This window comes from Eschrichtius robustus, chromosome 7 (assembly GCF_028021215.1).
Source record: "Eschrichtius robustus isolate mEscRob2 chromosome 7, mEscRob2.pri, whole genome shotgun sequence".
NCBI lineage: Eukaryota > Metazoa > Chordata > Mammalia > Artiodactyla > Eschrichtiidae > Eschrichtius > Eschrichtius robustus.
In genome coordinates this window covers 113,056,520-113,076,485 of record NC_090830.1, presented here as the reverse complement: position 1 = coordinate 113,076,485, position 19,966 = coordinate 113,056,520, and the positions used below count along the sequence as shown (strand labels likewise).

The following is a 19,966-nucleotide window of genomic DNA, read 5'->3' as shown; positions in this document are numbered from 1 at the left end:
AGAATTCCATTCTATCTTGGTTTTCCTCCTGTCTCACTGGCTACTCCTCCTCAATCTCCATTGCTATTTTTTCCTTATCTCCCAACCTCCAAATGTTGGAGTGCCCCAGAGTTCAGGCCTGTGCTTTTCTTCTCTAAGTCGCTGCTTAGATGACCTCATCCAATTTCAAGGCGTTAATCACCACCTACATGCCAGTGAATCCCAAACTGTTATCTCCAACCTGGAACTCGCTTTCATATACAGCCAGTTGCCTATTTGACACCTGAACACCAGTGGCTAGTAAGTCCCCTCAACCTCAACATGTCCAAAACCGAATTCCTATCTTCATCCACCCCTGCCCAAATCTTCTTCTCCAGTCTTCTCAGTAAATGACAGTCCCATTCATCCAGAAGCACTGGACTCATCCTGGGCTCCTTTTCACTCCCCGCATCTTCTCCATCAGCCAATCCTGTCAATTCTACTTTCAAAATATTTCTAGAATCTGCCCACTTCTCTCCATCGCCACTGCTACCGTGCATTGATTATTGCAGTATCATTCTAACTAGCCTCCTAATTTCTGCCTTGCCTCCCTCAAGTCTCTCCTTAACACTGTAGCTATATTGATCCTATTAAAACATAAGCTTCCCAGCTCAGAGTTAAAGCCAAGGTTCTTACAGTGGTCCACGAAGCCCCCTACCTGCTGACTCCTCTTCCAAGCCCTTCTCACCTGGTGCCAGCCACACTGGCCTCCTTGCCATTCCTGGAACACAGGCAGGCTCCCACCTCCGGGCCTTTGTCATCACTATTTCCAATGCTAGAATTCTTTTTCCTTAGATATTCTCATGGTGTAGTCCCTCACCTCAGACATATTTTTATTTATTACCTTTCTCCCCCACTGTAATGTAAGCTACATGAATACAGGAACTTTGCTTTTCTTTTTTTTTTTTTTTTTTAACTTATATCCCCAGTGCTTAGAAAAGTACCAAATAAATGAAATGGATAATTGTTATAGATGGATTCCAACATTAGGTAGAATGTGGAGTTCTATAACTTCTAAATTCCCTTCCAACTCTAAGGTTCTATGATTCTGTATCATTGTGGTGAAGTCCAGAGGCTTATTAATTCTATGAACTGGGTGGAACATCTACTTCACAGAGGGTTTATGAGAAGTAGTGAATTTATTTATCATGATTCTTAAATGGGGAATAATACCAAAATATAAAATTGTACTATCATCGAATCCATAAACACATGTGAGGTACCGAGATGGCCGTCACATGGGCTCATAATATTTCTGGCCCATGGTGAAGGTAAGTTCCAGTATATTCCTTATGCCAGGTTGAAGGTTTAAATGGATGAGAACAAAAAGATGAGACACATCCATGCATCCATTTATCCATCTATTCAACCAGTTATTCTTCCAAAATGTATTATATACCTTCTAGGAGAAGAGAAATGTTGGGAAAAAAGACAATTTTTCCCTTTAATATAGAAATTTCTTCTATAATCTCAAATAATGTGTCTGGTTTTGAAATATAATTTTAGAAATTTCCAAATTTATGTAGAGGTCAAAAAATAGTGTAATGAAACCCCAGATACCTACCCATCATCTGGCTTCCTTAATTTCAGCTTTGGCCATCTTGTTTCATCTCCCCTACCACCCCTTTTTTTTTTTTTTTTAAGTATTTTAAAGCAAATCTAAGCCATCATATTATTTCACTCACGAATACTTGAAATGTAGAGTTGAGTCTCTAAATTGTGGTATGAAACTACGTGTTAGAAAAACTGAACATCAAAAGTCTTTCAAATCCCAAAAATCAACAAGGAAAGTCCTGGAACTAATAAGTGATTACAGCAAATTTGCAGGCTATAAGGCTAATATACAAAAGCTATAGTCAAGCCAAATCATTATGCTATACACCTTAAACAGTGCTGTATGTCAATTATATCACAATAAAACTGGGGGAAGAAAAGGCTATAGATTCTCCTTTACTTTTTGAGTCAAGAGTTGGGAAAAAGCAGGCAATTGAGAGAAATCACAGTTCTATCTGTTCATCTGCTGGATTAGGTACCTTGAAAGAAATGTCCAAATAAGGGCTGTATAGGGATTTCCCTGGTGGTCCAGTGGGTAAGACTCCGCACTTCCAATGCAGGGGGCCCGGGTTCAATCCCTGGTCGGGGAACTAGATCCCACATGCATGCCGCAGCTAAGAGTTTGTATGCCACAACTAAGAAGTCCACATGCCGCAACTAAAAAAGATCCCGCATGCTGCAATGAAGATCCCGCGTGCTGCAACTAAGACCCAGCACAGCCAAAATAAATAAATAAATAAATTCCTTTAAAAAAAAAAAAAAAAAGAGCTGTATATAAGGACATTAATGCCTTAAGGCTCCATGAGGAGGTCTCAGAAACTTTCTGGTCTACAGATCAGGGTAATTTTAAATCATAAGCTCTAACATCTTGAGGGTAGACTGCAAGGTAGTTGTAATATGACCCTGGATTCCACACTTCCCATTAGCTGAGAGCACCTAGGAATTATTGGACAATCCAGCAAAAATCAGTTCACAGTAACCCTAGAGGAGCTTTCTCCAGCTATATTATGCTGCCAGTATCAGACAATATTTTGGATTGAGTCAAACCTTTTGTTATTTTCCAGTGCTATTTGAGATTAAACAAGTCTTGAGGAGCAGCTGAGTCCCCAGGGTTAGATTCTAAGGCCTTGGGGCTCTTAGCCCTATCTGCCCGTTTTGTAGCAGCTAGGAGTGACAGTGGTGGATGGGTTACATTAGTTTGTTTGTCTGTATTTAATAGTCTTCCACTGTTGGTTGAAAAGACCTATTACACTAGACTGCACGCTGCGTAGAAGAGCAAGGTTGAGGCTTGATGCATTTCGTTGCCTGGTTAATTCTTCTCAGTTCTCTCTAGAGTGCCAAAATACAGTCTTGCTTTAGAGCAGGTGTCGACAAACTGATCCAGCCTGCCTCCTGTTATTGTGTCTCGTGAGCTAAGAATGGTTTTGACATTTTTAAATGGTTGAACAAAAAATCAAAAGAAGAATAAGATTTCATGACACATGAAAATTATATGAAATTCAAATTTCAGTGTCCGTAAATAAAGTTCTGTTGGAACACAGCCACGTCCAGTTGTTTATGTATTTTTTATGGTTGCTTTTGCACTACAACAGCAAAGTTCAATAGCTGTGAAAGAGATTGTATGGGCCACAAAACCTAAAATATTTACTACCTGACCCCTTACAGAAAAAGAGTACCAACCCCCACTTTAAATTATATGTTTCTCTAGAGGTTTGAAAGAATCAGAGCAACTCCTAAAAGTGCAGTTATTCTCAGGGATGATGACACTGAGAACATGACTTCAGCTTTATTAATTTGGGGGAAGTGACTAAAATTAATCCTGAGATATGATAGAAGGGAGGGGATAGGATGTCTTCCATTTATCTTGTGCCAGGAAATAACAGCCTTTTGATAGATAAAAACACATCATTTTTTTCAAGGTATATATTAATACCAAACTCCATTTACTTTATCATTATTAGTTTTGTGTTTAAACACAACATAATTTAAGGTAATTTGCCATCATTTCCGTATCCAAAGGGCATCAAGTGAGATAGAGCTCAAACAACCATCTCTTGTATTATCTCCAAAATATCACTCACACTTGAGCATCAGTACTACTAGAGCACAAATAACTGAAAACCACAGGTTATCTAGAAAACTTATTTGTCAGTTTCACCCTCCTCTTAGACTTTTGCTCAAGCTATCAATAAAAAGCCACACTTTTTAGTGTCATCTCTTCTGTCTCCATCTACCCCTCTGGTGGAGAAATAAGAGCAATAAAATGGCCAAAAGGTGGCAGCAGGAGGGAGGAGGACCAGAAGCAAGAGGAGAAACAAAGAGCCTTCCGTTCACCTGGTGGATAATCAGTCTCGGGATAATCCAAAGTTGGCTGAACTTCCATCCAGAAAAAATCTTTTTCTCTAGGTCTTCCTCCCACAACCCAATAAAAATTTCCAAGCAGTTGCCAATGAAGGTGTGAATTGGCTCTGCTTAAAGCATCATTCTCATTCTGAGTGCCATGGATGATAAGTTTATTTTAGAATAGGTTTATGAAACTTAAGTTTTGAAGATCCATTGTGTTTTAAGACCAGTCAAAAGCACGATATTTAACTCTCTTTAATACTTTCCGAGTATTTTTTTTTTAATTTATTTATTTATTTATTTATTTATGGCTGTGTTGGGTCTTCGTTTCGGTGCGAGGGCGTCCTCTAGTTGCGGCAAGCGGGGGCCACTCTTCATCGCGGTGCGCGGGCCTCTCACTGTCGCGGCCTCTCTTGTTGCGGAGCACAGGCTCCAGACGCGCAGGCTCAGTAGTTGTGGCTCACGAGCCTAGTTGCTCCGCGGCATGTGGGATCTTCCCAGACCAGGGCTTGAACCCGTGTCCCCTGCATTGGCAAGCAGATTCTCAACCACTGCGCCACCAGGGAAGCCCCCCCGAGTATTTTTTATTTGATAATCTGTTTTTGGATTCATTTTTTTGCTCAGTATTATGTAGCAACCTAAATGGGAAAAGAATTTGAAAAAGAGTAGATACATGTATATGTATAACTGAATCACTTTGCTGTACACCTGAAACTAACACAACATTGTTAATCAACTATACTCCAATATAAAATAAAAAGTTACACCAAGGGGGGAAGGGGCGGAGGTGGGATGAATTGGGAGATTGGGATTGACATATATACACTATTGATACTATGTATAAAATAGATACCTAATGAGAACCTACTGTGTAGCTCAGGGAACTCAGTGCTCTGTGGTGACCTAAATGGGAAGGAAATCCAAAAAAAGAGGGGATATATGTATACGTATAGCTGATTCACTTTCCTGTACAGTAGAAACTAACACAACATTGTAAAGCAACTGTACTCCAATAAAAATTAATTTTAAAAAATTAAAGTTAAAAAAATGGTTTTTGCATGACTAGATTAACACCTATGTTATTAACAAGAAAAAGAAAGGAAGAAAAAGAGGCTATCCTTATCCTTAGCTATTGACCGCAAGCAAACAGATACTTGCAGGAAGAAACTGGGCAGCCCTGGGGAGGGGGTAACCAGGAGAATCGTGTGCCATCATAGAAAAACAGATTTGTGGGATCCCCAGAGACTGGTTTGTGCTTAGGACTTTTTCACTTGGCCCTTTTAATAAATGGGGCAGTTGTTTTATAGCCTTCCTCCTGGAATTATTGTACAATAATTTTCAAATTCTATAAAAGTTATGTGAGAAAAATACTAAATGATAGGAAGAATTTATGTACAGTTTAGGAAAAGCCCCCTTTTGACTCTTTTAATGAAAATGTTCCTTGTGAAATTTAATGTCAAAGCAATAAGTAGCAAGTAATTTAGCAAGTAATTAAAGTAAAAGTTAAAACTTTCTTATTGACTTTCAGCCTCTGGATTCTTTGGTATTTCAATCATCATCTTTCTTGTCTACTATCAAAACTATCTTTCCATTCCTAATTATTCTCTCCCAACTGTTTGTTTTTCATCATATCAAACACCAATTTCTTAACTGTATCTTTTTCTTTTATTTTTATTTTTGGCTGCACCACGCAGCTTATGGGATCCTAGTTCCCCGACCAGGGACTGAACCCAGGACCCGGCAGTGAAAGTGCCGAGTCCTAACCCCTGGACTGCCAGGCAATTCCCATTAACTTTATCTTTAATTGTATTCTCAGCCTTGTCTCAGCCTCTTCTACATTTACCTTCTCACTCATACCCTTTGCTCCCAAGCACATTTTTTCCTGCTTTGTAATCTGAGCCCAGAATACCCTCCCAGGGATCACCTGACCCTTCTCCCCTCCCTCACATCATCTCCCACTCTTGCCTGAGTGAAGATCATCCTAATCCACTATAGACTACCAAATAGTTCTAATCCCATCCTTTGTATTCAGGTTCACTCTTCCATTGCATTCCTTCTTTCTACATCTGTGTTTATACTATGCCTGCTACTATATAATGTGAGACCCACCAGTGGAAAACTAAGCTACCACCATGTTCTGACTTATCAGACAGTATCGAATTTTGTGTCTCTGTGGTGTGCATTGACATTGAGTCAGAGTAATATTAACAATAACAATAATAAGGCCACAAAAAAATACTGAGACCAAACACATCCATCCTTTCTCCTGTGATTCTCCATGAAGGAAACACAGGTGAGGAAAGGCTGGACTTGGTCCCTGGTATAATATTTAGCACTAGTGACTCTAAATTTTTTTATTTTTTTATTTTATTTTATTTTTGGCCATGCTGCGCGGCATGCGGTATCTTAGTTCCTGACCAGGGATCGAACCCGTGTCCCCTGCCCCCTGCCCCGGGCCGAGGAAGCGCGGAGTCTTAACCACTGGACCGCCAGGGAAGTCCCAGCACTAGTGACTCTAAATGAGAGTGCATTAACTTAAGCAAAGGAATTTTAGTTGTTTTTTTTTTTTCTCCTTTCAAAAGAGAGCAAGTTTTCAGAGTAGAACAGAATTTTAAGGCACGTAAAGGTGGGAATTCAAGATTGTTTTTCATTGTTGTTTTTCAATGATATGTTCTTTTAAAAGAGCGTTTCCATTATACCGTTAGTTTAATAACAATTCTAATTTCTTTAAAGAAAGTTTGAAAGTTTGATAATTTTTAAGAGTAGCAACTGGAAGAACATTTAATACACTGTTTGATTTTTTTTTTAATGACTACAAAATGATATCTCTGCTTTTCTTTTTTTTTAATTTACTTATTTATTTATTTTTGGCTGCGTTGGGTATTCGTTGCTGCACATGGGCTTTCTCTGGTTGCGGCGAGCTGGGGCCGCTCTCCGTTGCAGTGCATGGGCCTCTCATTGCGGTGGCTTCTCTTGTTGCGGAGCACAGGTTCTAGGCTCGTAGGCTTCAGTAGTTGTGGCTCATGGGCTCTAGAGCACAGGATCAGTAGTTGTGGCGCACGGGCTTAGTTGCTCCGCAACACGTGGGATCTTCCTGGACCAGGGCTCAAACCCATGTCCCCTGCATTGGCAGGCGGATTCTTAATCACTGTGCCACCAGGGAAGTCCTCTGATTTTCTTTTTAAATTTCCATATGAAGAAGAATTAGAAGGGAACTTTCATAGGAAATGAAAATAATTAATGTGCTTGGGTTCTGTAACTATAGGTGATTTTTCTTTCTTCTCTGGTCTTATCTAATTTCCCTTATCATTGTTATAGGATGTTATTTATACAATAAATAAAATTCAGTGATGGGAAAGAAAGCTTGGGATTTGTAATTTACGGTAAATCTCAAAACTTCTCTTACTCTGGCAAAGCCTATGCCCCTGCTATTTCCAGTACTTGATCTTAACCTCCCAGCACCTGAAGACAGCATACAGTTAATACTGAAAATGGTACTTTCAGAATGATGATGTTCGAGGGCTATAGGATTTGTAAATGCCTCAAAACACTATCCCTTCCTGACAATTTGGGACACAGTATAGCAGAGTGCTTGAGAGCAACTAGGGACTTTACTGTCAGGTATGCCTGAGTTTGAATCCCCATTTTGTCATGTACCAAACATAACTTGGGTAAATTACTTAACTTCTTCAGGCTTATGTTTATTTATGTATAAAATGGGATAAAAATGAAATCTAACTCACGGAGTGATAATGAGGATTAATAGGGTAAGTCTAGTAAGAATGTTCAGTGAATGCCTGTTAAATCTATTTTTATCCTGCTTGGCTCTCCTGACTTCCTACTTTGGAACTTTGCTGGAGGTATTTTCTGGGCCTCTCCATTTAATTAATTAATTAGTTTATTTTGCATCCATAGATAAGAATTACCAGCTCAGTTTCAGGATGCTGTGCTAATGTGAAAATCTGCTGATTGGGAATCATCTGCTCCTTCCCTAGAAGTTGCCCTGTCTTTTTCCATATTTGCTTATTGAAGTAGCCTTCTTCTTTTACTTTACAGATATATGTAATTGACAGCGCAGACAGAAAAAGATTTGAAGAGACGGGTCAGGTAAAAAATTGTTCTGTTGAGATATTTCCCAAATAATTGGGTATTCATTAATCTACTTTGTAAATGTATAAGAGTGAGGGAAGTATTTTTGTTTAACCTTTGCAGTTTAAACAAAACAGTCATTCTGGCAAACAGGCAAAATACCACTTGCCTAAAAAGAAATTAGTTGAGAATTCTTTAAACAATTTTTCGTTTAAAGCCTTTTAGTTTTAATCAAATTAAATAAATAAGATATAAGCAAATGGAACTTAACCACCGTGCCCAAAAGCTCTTCCCAGGCCACATAGAAATGAACCTGAGGAACAATTCACTTATCATTTCTGTGTACATTTTTCAATACCAACTTAATTGATCCGAGGGTAACTTGGACAAATTAGAAGGTATGGGAAGAAATGTGCAAGCCAAGACTAAGCTGCTCTTCTTGCCAAGCAAAGAGATAGGTATACTTTGATCCCAAATATGACTTCAAATGCAGAGTGCATGTCAACATGATTACACGATGCAATCTGTGTATGCAATTTTAAATAGAGAAGCAGTGGGCATAGACCATTTTACCCAGACTGAGTGCACTGATAAGAAGTGAGTAGTATCGTGGACCTCTTTGGAGAAGCGCCTTTACATTTTATTGCGGAGTCCTTGGCCTGTGTCCTGAACTACTACACGTGGCCTTCCAAAGGTAGCAGTCCCCATGTTTAAGTTCCTTTTCCCTGGAAATTAGTTTGAGTACTCTCCAGACTCCTGGAGACAGCCCCTCTCCCTTCTATACCTTGATGATTTCTAGACCATCACTCAAGTGAAGCAATGCTAAACATGAGTTTGGAAGTGAAGGGTGTCAGATGGAGATCTGCCTCTTGAACCATCCAGTTCTCTTTGACAGCCCACGTGTCTTAAGTAGCTGAAATGTGGGTTAAGTGGAGAAGAGGTGGATCCTGGCATTTAGCTAAGTATATACCTTCTCCTGTACTTATTGCAGGCAGAGTCAACATACAGTTTAGATCCCAACCAATAACCTAAAAATCAGAGACCTTGCCAGATGGACTAATGCAGTTACTTTAGGATGTGGGTTTAATGAAGTGTAATGCACATGCATGCACGTTTTGGAGACAGAGATTGATGAAACAGAATTATAGTCTCTAAAGCAATTGTCATTTTTAGTTCAAATTTTAAAATATATATGTATATGTACATATACATACATATATATGTATGTATATATGTATATGTATGCGTATCTATGCATTGAAAGTTACTTGCAGATAGTAACGTTGGGTAAGTTTTAAATGTCTAACCACAATTTGTATTCTCCCTTGAACAGTATTTCTCAAAGTATGATTTATGAATCCCCTATAAAAGAACTACCTGGGGAACTTGTTAAAAATGCAAATCCCTGGACCCTGGCTTAGACTTTCCCAAGTCAGCATCTCTGGGGCAAGCCCAGGAATTTGCCAGGGAATTCTTCCACAGGCTTAAGTTTGAGAACCACTGCCCTTGAAAGTTGCTAGTTGATCAGCTTAACTTACTTATTTCTGATTAGAAATGCATGGTTAAATATCATAGATTTCATCCTCCTCTCCCCATATATTCCCAAAATGATCCAGGAACTAGCTGAATTACTGGAAGAAGAAAAGCTAAGTTGTGTGCCAGTGCTCATCTTTGCTAATAAGCAGGATCTGCTCACAGCAGCCCCTGCCTCTGAAATTGCAGAAGGACTGAACCTGCACACCATCCGCGACCGAGTCTGGCAAATCCAGTCTTGCTCGGCTCTCACGGGAGAGGGCGTTCAGGTGAGGTTACTGGAGGGCTCGGTCACCTGACAACACAGCAGCCAACCGAGGTAGCCTGTCTCATTGGTTGGGCGGATCTAGATAGAAAAAGATATGAAACAAATAGCCTTTGATGGGCAGATGAACCATTCCAGGATGTGAAAGGCCTGGAGGAGTTTGATTCTTTTCTGCTTAGCAACCAATCCGATATCATTAACTGTTCCAAGAAAGCCACAGATAAACCACCCCACACAAGTGACAAGCTACCCCACTGGGGAGGAGGTTCGGAATGGAAGAATTCAAAAATGCTTTCCGACTCTAGGATTCTTTGGTGATTGGGTTGGGGGTTTTGTGTTGCGTCTGGTATTACGGATGCTAAATACTTGTACTCCCGAGGTAACAGAGCCATCAACAACACACTGGTTATCCTAGAAGTGTTTTGTCTTTTCTGTTGGCTGTCTCCACTGCTGTCAGGGTTGGGGCCTGTTTCATGCTACTTCAGGTTGGTTTCCCATGGAGAAGCTTCTGCCGACCGAAAGCCTTAGGCTTTACACTGAGGAACTGTGTACCGAAGAGCAGGCTCCCCCTCATTTGATCTTAATTTAGGGCAGAAAACGATTGTAATCCAGACACCTGAAAGGCTCAAAGAATGATCAACAGTTTCAGCTCTGATGTTTCCTACCAAGCAGCCTCAAACCAGTTGACCCTTGGGGTCAGCCCCCTAGGACCACTTCTTGATTCTGAAGCCCCCAAGCGTGCTCTACATGCCTCATTTTCAACATCTGGTGTACCTGCCAGGGAGGTGACCCAGTGCTGTGAGAACCAGACAGCACTGCTCTAGGATGCTTTGGGGGATGAACAGCATCTAGAAAAATGGCATCTCCCCTCATTGCCGTAGGGCATGTGTCTCTGGTGGCACGACCAGTTTGCTTTTCTGTGAACTTGGTGTGTTGGGGGATGAGCCGAAGATTTGATTCTCCATCGTTGTCCGGCAGCCTCTTTCCATTTCCCTTCTGGCACTCTTCTCCCCCTCTCTCAGACATTTGACACTGATTTGTCTTAAAACTGCCTGACCACTTTTATCTCAAGCAAATAATCACTTCCTAGAATTATCTCACCTCTTTCAACTGTTTGCTGCCTGTTTTTTCCCTCTTTGTTACACAAAGAGCCAGGGCCCCTTCTGTGCTTGGCCTCTGATCCGAGGGCAGGCCAGTCAGCCGGAACAAGCGCCCCTGCTCCAGACTCCTTGATACCTGCCCCTCAGAAGCTCTTGGTACGCGTGTGTGTGTTGTGCAGGCTCCCAAGTAGCCAGAGATTACCTCGACTGTGTCCCCAAAAGGGAAGCTGGGGCCCTGCGAGTCTCTGTGAGGTGTAGGTCTAGGGAGGGGGCAGGTGTTAAGTCTCATCTATTTCCTTTCTTCTTTCCTAGAATGTGGTTATAAAGCAATATATTTTCATTTTAATCATATCAAAGTAATACATAAAATTAAAAACTAAAAAGTTCTTTCATTTCCCCTAATCCCACTCAAGAAAGAAACTAACTACCATTAATAGTTTTATTCTTCTCAGGTCTCCTCTATAAAATTGCAATCACTTATGTGATTATGTATATCTTATCAGGTTTTGAATTAACTGGGCGATTTTCAGCTGGTCCAACAAGTAGGTTACAACCCAGAATGTTTTTGAGTAGGTAAACTCTGATCATTTTATTTAGCTTCTCACTTTTAAACAAAAATCAAGTTCTGCCTAAGGTATTTCCCTCAGTTGTGCCAAAGATGGTACTCATGGGGCCTCAGGTTATTTTGGTGAGGATGAGGCCCAGGAAAAGAGAGTAGCTTTCTTGTGTTTGTACAACCCACTTCAGCAAGAGGACTCTGCCTCTCTAAATGGTTTAGAACCCAAATATAGAAAATAGAGAACATCTTGAGTTTGGGGACTCTAAAGGTGGGGCCTTAAGAAAATAAATGCAGGGACTTCCCTGGCGGTCCAGTGGTTGGGGCTCCATGCTTCCAATGCAAGGGGTGCTGGTTCAATCCCTGGTCGGGGAACTAGGATCCCACATGCCACGTGGCACAGCCAAAAGATTAAAAAAAAAAAAAAAAATGCAAATTAAATCATTTAAAAAAAAAAAAAAAGAAAAAAAATGCATTCTGTATGCATACTCCTAAGAAAGTAGGAATTGACAGCTCTGTGATCTTTTTTCACTCTTGGCCAGAGTGTCGAAAGGAAGAAAAAGCAAAGCTGGAATTAACAGTGAGGCTCTTGTTTCTTCAGCCAGCCTTAGGGATATAAAAAGGAGGGACTAGGGTCCTCTGTCTGTCTGGTAGCTCACAGCCTCTTTTTCGGCCCAAAGATCCTGTGACTTAAAGGGAACTTCATTTCTATGGCAGCTCAACAGCTGGCAAGAAGGAGTCTGTCCTTGTCATCTCTGCCTGGCCGAGCAGGAGGGGTGGGGACTGGAAAGACAATGACCAGAGCTCCCTCCCAACTCCACGCTCCTCTGAGGAAGCACCCTTGACTTGGGCCGAAAAAGAGGCGGTGAGCTACCAGACAGACAGAGGGTGGGGGCAGGCAGGAATCAAGTGAGACAGTCCTGTATGGTTTGATCTTGTTAGAAAGCTCTTCCCAGATCAGGGACCTCAGCAACCAGGTTCACAGGAAATGATATCATGAGAGATCCAGTAAAGAACTGTGAGCAAGAAAAATCATGATTTTATATGGAGAAGAAATAGTTTGAAGGTCACTTAATTAGTTTAGTACATAGTACCATGGTGTATAGAATTGGGTAGTTAAGACTGGGATTTCAAGGTTAATGAGATTAGATTATGGTTAATAGAATGATATAAATTTAGAGAATTTAACCATTATTTGAAATGGGTTATTTAATAAAAATGTTAATTAAGAAGGGAGTCTGCTGTCTGTTGTCCTTTAATGGTAACCTTTGGGGACTGGAGAAAGGTCGTGGAAACACTTTTCATTGTGAGGCGCTGATCGACCATGTCCCTCTCAGGTAATACCTTTGACCTAAGCTCTTGCCCACTCAGACAGTTTCTTGGTTTTCATTTTAAAAAGAGTCACTTAGGTGGAATTCTTTCCCTGCATTGCTTAGTTCAGGAGCAGGCCTTTTAAAGATTCTTGTTAATTAAGGCTTTAACTATTCCTAAAAATGAAAGACTTCACTAGAAAAATGTCACTTTCAGAGATTCTGTGTAAAAATTACTGAAATTCCCTAAATTCCTATTTCATCCTCGCATTCCACCCTCCCCACCCACTACCCCCTGAAAGCTGGTCGGTAATGAGCAGAGCTGCTAAAATGATCAGATGTGAAGTGGGTCAAGTATCTGGCACCACAGCCCTAATGACCCTGAAAGAAAATGTACAGAGGTTAAAAAAAAAGACCTGGAATTTCTGTTACTGTTTCAGATGTTTAAAAACAGTGTCTCTATTTACATTGTGTTTGTGTGTGTGTTTAATCAAAATGCATTTGAGAGACCTGTCCTCTACTGATAAATAACCCTCCAGTGGGTGAGTCAAGGGAACAGATCCATTAGGTGGGGAGCTATGCCCTCTGGAGTAGTCGGGCAGGGAGATCACTTCTCCTTAGCCAAGTAGCTTAAACATATGATTTGACATTATGGAAGTTAGTGATTCCTGGGGTGGATTTCACATTCTTGTTCTACCTGATATTCTGATGGCAAATACATGCAGTCTTTACAAAGACAGGCAATCCCTCGCGCTGGGTGTGGAAATTGGCTTTTGAAGTCTTCAAAAGAGTTTGGAACAGGTCTTTCTTTGCCTGACTAATGGTGACGAGGAGGCAGCCCATCATGTAATTAAAGCACGTTTTCATGGGAAACTATCAATAGCAGAGCATAGGTAAACGGCACTAAAAGCTGAAGGAGGACATCAATCTTGGAAACTCTGGGCTATGGAGAGCCCCATAGTCCAGAGGAGTGATCAGAGGAGACCCAGTTATGTCAAGTAGATGAAGGCAGAAAGAGGAGAGACTAAACAATGTTTGGGAGGGAAAACCTGCAGCCCCTGCAGGCAGACTGCCTTGCAGACATGGAGTGGCCTCCCTCTGCACCCTGGGGCTAGGCCAGGGTTGCTAGGGCCTCTCCTAGTGCACAACATCTAGCCTGGGACTCTTCTCTTCTTTTCCCTGGGTGTCTGGAAAATAGTGAACAAAGACCTGGCTTAGAGCCAGAGAAAGATATAGAGAAATCAATCCCTCTTCCACCTGCAGACCTGAATGTGAACCCCAAACCACAGCTTTCCTTGGCTGTTGTAGTTTCAGGTGCTTGAAGACATTTCCTCCCTAGAACATTTTGTGTGTGTGTGTGTGTGTGTGTGTGTGTGTGTGTGTGTGTTTAATTAAAATTATACTGCATTGGAATTTCCTTTCAAAGCAGAGATCAGCAGTTTCAACCTGGTCTCTAACCTTAGTCATAACAGAGACATGCCTACACCAGTAGCTTTGAGCTAGCAGAAGGTTATCCTGGGTATCGCTCTCCATGCCGCCCCTACCTCATGCTCATCCCTTCTTTTCACATAGCTTCCACATTCCTTGTCTTCCTTCACCAAGCAGGAGCCATGATCTGGCTCACAGAGGTCTCACCTACACAGAAAGGGCCTCGAGCAGTCTGAGCCCTGACGTGTCAGCTGTCCTTCAGACTGCCTTGCAGGTGAACACTCAACATTCACTAGCCCAGGTTCTTGTTTTTGTTTCTTTTTCCTTGATCCAAGGGACCTTTCCCTTAATATGCCAACAGAATTTCAATATATTTTTAAAATGACATTTACAACTTCTTTCTAGGCCTGAATCAGTTATTTTCAACTCCCAGTGTGTATGGAACTGCTTATCTGCAAGTCAGACCTCAGGTTTATTTTTAAATTTTCAGATCTCTCTGTAGACTAAGGAAGCAAGCTTGGGACATGCGATTCTGCTACCTCTCTGGTGCAGTGCCCTTTGTCACCAGAAGAAGTATTAATAGCAAGCAATATTTTATGTATGCTGCTTCCAGCTGCTCCTTGACCCTGGGGGCCCAGTGGCACAATGGGATAGGCTGCATTGCTCAGCAAGGGTCTGAGCTCCGTCGTCTTAAAGCAATTACTGATGTGACCGTGTAGTCCTCATGGCATTAAAAACCAGGCCCACCCAACCATGGCTGCCACTGCTCTGTTCCAACCATCGAGCAGTGACGGATGCATTGCAGAGAGATCAAATTAAGAGGAGTGCAGTGAGGTGGATGGACCTAGAGTCTGTCATACAGAGTGAAGTAAGTAAGAAAGAGAAAAACAAATACCGTATGCTAACATATATATATGGAATCTAAAAAAAAAAAAATTGTTCTGAAGAACCTAGGGGCAGGACAGGAATAAAGACACAGATGTAGAGAATGGACTTGAGGACACGGGGCAGGGGCAGGGGAAGGGTAAGCTGGGATGAAGTGAGAGAGTGGCACTGACATATATACACTACCAAATGTAAAATAGCTAGCTAGTGGGAAGCAGCCACATAGCACAGGGAGATCAGCTCGTGCTTTGTGACCACCTAGAGGGGTGGGATAGGGAGGATGGGAGGGAGACGCAAGAGGGAGGACATATGGGGATATATGTATACATATAGCTGATTCACTTTGTTATAAAGCAGAAACTAACACACCATTGTAAAGCAATTATACTCCAGTAAAGATGTTAAAAAAAAAGAAAAAAAAAAGAGGAGTGTAGTCGGAGACCACTCTTCCCATAGAAAGGGCATCATGCCTTTAATCCCGAAACGGAGAGATCTGTAATCAGTAGGTTTTCACCCATATGGTTAGGGGCCGTCTTATATTTTTCCCAGCAGTTAGTAGGGAATAATATCATGACATGGTAAAATTTATTTCCTCTCCAGAAGGCCAAACAAAGCTCAGTATTTGAGGTTCAGTGTCTCTCCTTAGTCTCTAGTATTGAATTGAAGCTAATCAATTCAAATTCAGTTTCTGCGAGGTTGGTCAGGGGAGGTGCGGTGCAGGAAGAAAGGGAGGACTACTTATGCCATAAGATTGTCAGCACTGTGAGGAAGATCCAGTACGCAGAAATTTGGTCAAACCAGTTTTTGACAATAAAGGTTCAACCATTAAACGAACCTGTGAGTTCATTTCCTTCTTTGGAGGCAGAGCAGTAACCTACTTCAAGTAAATGATCACCTTTTCTCAGTCATCTGTTTTTTTGTTTTGGGGTTTTTTTTAAATAAATTTATTTATTTATTTTTGGCTGCGTTGGGTCTTCGTTGCTGTGCGCGGGCTTTCTCTAGCTGCAGCGAGCGGAGGCTACTCTTGGTTGTGGTGCGCAGGCTTCTCACTGCAGTGGCTTCTCTTGTTGCGGAGCACGGGCTCAAGGCGCGTGGGCTTCAGTAGTTGCGACTCGTGGGCTCTAGAGCACAGGCTCGGTAGTTGTGGCGAATGGGCTTAGTTGCTCTGCGGCATGTGGGATCTTCCCGGACCAGGGCTCGAACCCGTGTCCCCTGCATTGGCAGGCGGATTCTTAACCACTGCGCCACCAGGGAAGCCCCAGTCATCTGTTTTTAAAAAATCAAAACCTTGCCAGATTAAGGCCAGAGTGCCGTGGCTGCTGATTTACGCATGAGAAGCAGAAGGGTCCTCCTCTTGTAATGATGTTATCTCTAAAGAGAGAGATCATGCTGGAGGTGGCGGGCTTGCGGAGAGTTAATACACGGGGAGCGAGGTAAACACGTAGGATTCCACACGCACCGATACCTGGCAGCCCAGGAATCTTGAGAGCTGAGTGGCCAGAAACAGCCTCTGGCACCTTCAGAGCTGCAGCAAAGCCATGCAGGGTGCTTGGGTAGGGCTGTTCTGTCTCATGCCCCTGTATTCAGCTGGAAGTCATAAAGAAGAAAAAACTGGAATTTTTCCCTCTGCCAACTTGAGCATGAGCCCCAGCTTCTCTCTAAGCCTGAGGCAGAGCTCCTCCCCGAGCACTTGCCCGCAGTCATTGAGAAATGGTCGTCGAGAGCAGGTGCTGGGGCTAGATTGCCTGGGTTCACAGCCTGCCTCTGCCACACACTCTTCTGTGCCCCCATTTCCTCATCCATGAGTACCTACTTCACAGTGTTGTTACAAGGATTAATTTAAAAGATATAAATTAAGTGTGTGGCTAGCCACCATGCTAAGTTCTGTAAACACCACCTCAAGCCAGCCTGGCATGGACCCTTCCCTCAGGAGTCTTTCCTTGCCATTGGGCACCTTGGCACAGCTTGTGCCTGATTTTTATTGAAGAGCTATCATCGTCATTGACTGTTGCCTCCCCGACACCTCCCACCTCCAGCTCAGGTTCTCCTCTAGGTAATAACGGGAAAGGCAAAATCCCCAGCCTCCGGACGCTTCAGATCAGGGCGGCCTTCCTGAGCCAGAGCAGCTTAAGTCTCCCCGGCTTCCCACACTCCAGGTTGCAGGCGGCAGCTGCAGAGCCCCGGGGCCAGCGGGTCAGCTGGTGGGGCCCGACCTCTGAGCGCCCTCTGCTGGCAGGACTGTGGCTGGAAGGGTTTTGCCACCGCGGGCCCTCACACACATCTGGAGGACGCTGCCCCTCGGCAGGGCTCCCCCATTTAAATCCCCTCTGCCTCCATAACAGATACCCAGGAGAAAACTGCCCTTCACCCTCCATGTTCTGCTTTGGGTTCCTGCAGCGGAGTAAATATTTTTCCTATCTCTTTGAGTGCATTCATGTTGAGTTACATGCAGTAAAAGAAACCCACCCCCCTCTATAATCAGCCGTAAAACAAGAGGGAAAATGGTATTCATATAGTGTGGGAACACTGTTCTTGATTTCTCTGAGAAGATGATTTGATAAAATGTTGCAAGTTTCTATAGAGGAGGAGATATTGAGGTAGGCACCTTTGATGGTGTTTGTGCCGGTTCCTGAAGATGGAAAGTGCTATGTAAGTGCTGAGCTATTCAGCTTCGAATGCAAAGGGAAGATGCTTATCTTATTCATCCCTCTTTTATTTGTAAAATCTTTTTTGTCTCCTGGCAGGTGATCTTTTTTTTTTTTCCTGGAAACCAATTAACTCCTAAAATTAAACATGCTTCTCTTTAAATTATTCCTTTTCACAAAATGGTCTTAAAATTGGCCTCAGCTTTTCAGAGTAAGTAGCTGACCCAGTTGTAATCGGAGATGCATTCGGAGTCCACCTTCTCCCACCTCGGCATTCCCCCACCCTCATCCCCACTGCTGCCAGGTGCTGTCACCTTTGCGCCTTCAGCTGTGGCCAGCCTCTTCTTGGCACATGCCCTAAGGTATGCTCTGGGACATCAGAGCATCAGATTATCTGATCCCCCCACCCAAGTGCTCTGATGGCAACTGGCGGAGTTTTAATCACTGTAAATTCAGGTTATGGTCAGATTAGCCAGGAGATAGGATGCCTGCTGGTTGTTTTGAAGTGATGTATTGTTTATGGGATTAATGCTCCTAATGGCCAAGAGTGTCAGCTGATGTTTATTACTTTAAGCTGTCTCAGCTGTTCAGGTTCAACAACTAGCTCCCTGGTCATAGGAAATGCGGGGCTCTGAATGTCATGTATGCCTGAGATGTGCATGTGTGACACATGCAGGGGAAAGGGGTGCGGTGCATTGCAGGAGCCTCGTTTGATTTTGTTCTGGGCTTCTGAGACCTCTGCACACCCCTGGGGGTCAGAGAGACTCTGGGGAAAGGGTGAGCATTCAGGGATGGCTGCAAAGGGCGTTGAGAAATAGGTCATCTCTGGCGGGCCTGGCATCCACGAGATATCATGCCACCTGCCAAGTGGCTGTAGGTATTGTGTGGTTTTTACCTCTGTCCTTCTCCAGCCTTCTAAGAGAGGACACTTTCAAGGTCGCTGTGCATTTAAGGGAACCTTCTCCCCAGTCCCTCTGCTTGGTAGTGCTTAAAGCTGCAAGAACCAGGCCAGGCCCCTTTAAACCTTCCCTGGTGCTGCGCGAAGAGAAGTAAGTGCACATTGCCCCAGTGTGTGTCTAGTAACATGCACTGCAGTTGGTTTGTTTTTCCAAAAAGAAATTTAATTTAGCGCAAGTGTACACTGTCACACTGTAAACACACCGGGGCACCAGAAAGGTGGCTTATTGAATTTAATGCCCTAGCAAAGGTCAGCTTTTAGAAGAAGCCAAAAATGGCTGGAATCTGTCCTGATAGCTCCTCAATCAGGCCTTGGATCCAGGCAGATGTGTTTATTTTTTCAGAGGGAGTTCCTGAGGACCCATCTCAAGTTCGGGCTCTGGACATTCCCCCTCCCGTCTCCCTCCTGTGCTCTCAGAGGCCTCCCTCCTCCTCCCCAGGAGGTCACTGTCCCTGGTCACCCAGGTGGGCCCCTGGGGGAGGCAAGCTCCATTGAGCTGGTGGTTGAGGAGGGAGGACCCAGGACCCTCGCCCTCTCCCCTCTGGGGCTGGAGTGTGTGGTGCCTTCCTTACAACTAACGCTGCCTCTCTCTGCCCATTTCCCTCAAAGGACGGCATGAACTGGGTCTGCAAAAACGTCAATGCAAAGAAGAAATAAAATCTTGACGAATGGAGACGCAGGAGCTGAGGGAGCTGAATTCTGTCCTGAAAAACACTAATTTGCTGCTTTCTGACCAAATGTTTTTCCATCTGTGTACAGCTACAGCTGTGTGAAGAGAGGGAACAACACAGTTTAAAAAGAATCCCCATCCCAGCAGTAGATTTAACATGATCTCTGAGGTTCAGTATCATTTTTCAAATAAAGGAATTATATTATTTCCTCTGCATAATTGAAATAGTATTAAATGTCTCAAAGCACATGATTAGAAAATGAGATCTTTTAAATGAGCAAGAGATTGCATTGCAGTTTAGGCAATTCCAGTGGGCTTTTTTCTTTCAAAAAAAAAAAAAGGGGGGGTGGTGCTGGGGAGAGGAAGAGGAAGAAGCAGCTTAGGCTGCGGTCATTCATTTCCTGACCTGTCCTTACATTCCCCCATGGTGTTGAAACCAAGACAGTGTTTGATGGTGCTGGTCAGTGATTTTTACCATCATCCACTGAGCCAGAGTTGCAGCCTGTCTGGGTGGGAAGCTGCTGGGCTTGGGGGGGGGCGGAGCGTGAATAGCAGATGATTAAACCATCTTGTCGTGCAGGTAGGAGACTGTATGTAATCCTCACCCTTTGG

General features: G+C 43.0%; 1 protein-coding gene across 1 annotated transcript in view; it reads left to right on the top strand.

Annotated features, from left to right (window-relative positions):
• The window catches only part of ARL3 (ARF like GTPase 3), a 31,421-nt gene extending 11,848 nt beyond the window's left edge, over nt 1-19,573 (top strand). The window contains exons 4-6 of the mRNA XM_068548469.1: nt 7,972-8,022; nt 9,621-9,806; nt 19,294-19,573. Coding sequence (XP_068404570.1) covers nt 7,972-8,022; nt 9,621-9,806; nt 19,294-19,341 — 285 coding nt within the window. The 3' untranslated portion in view covers nt 19,342-19,573. The remainder of the gene's footprint in view (nt 1-7,971; nt 8,023-9,620; nt 9,807-19,293) is intronic.
• The last annotated feature ends 393 nt before the right edge of the window (nt 19,574-19,966 follow it).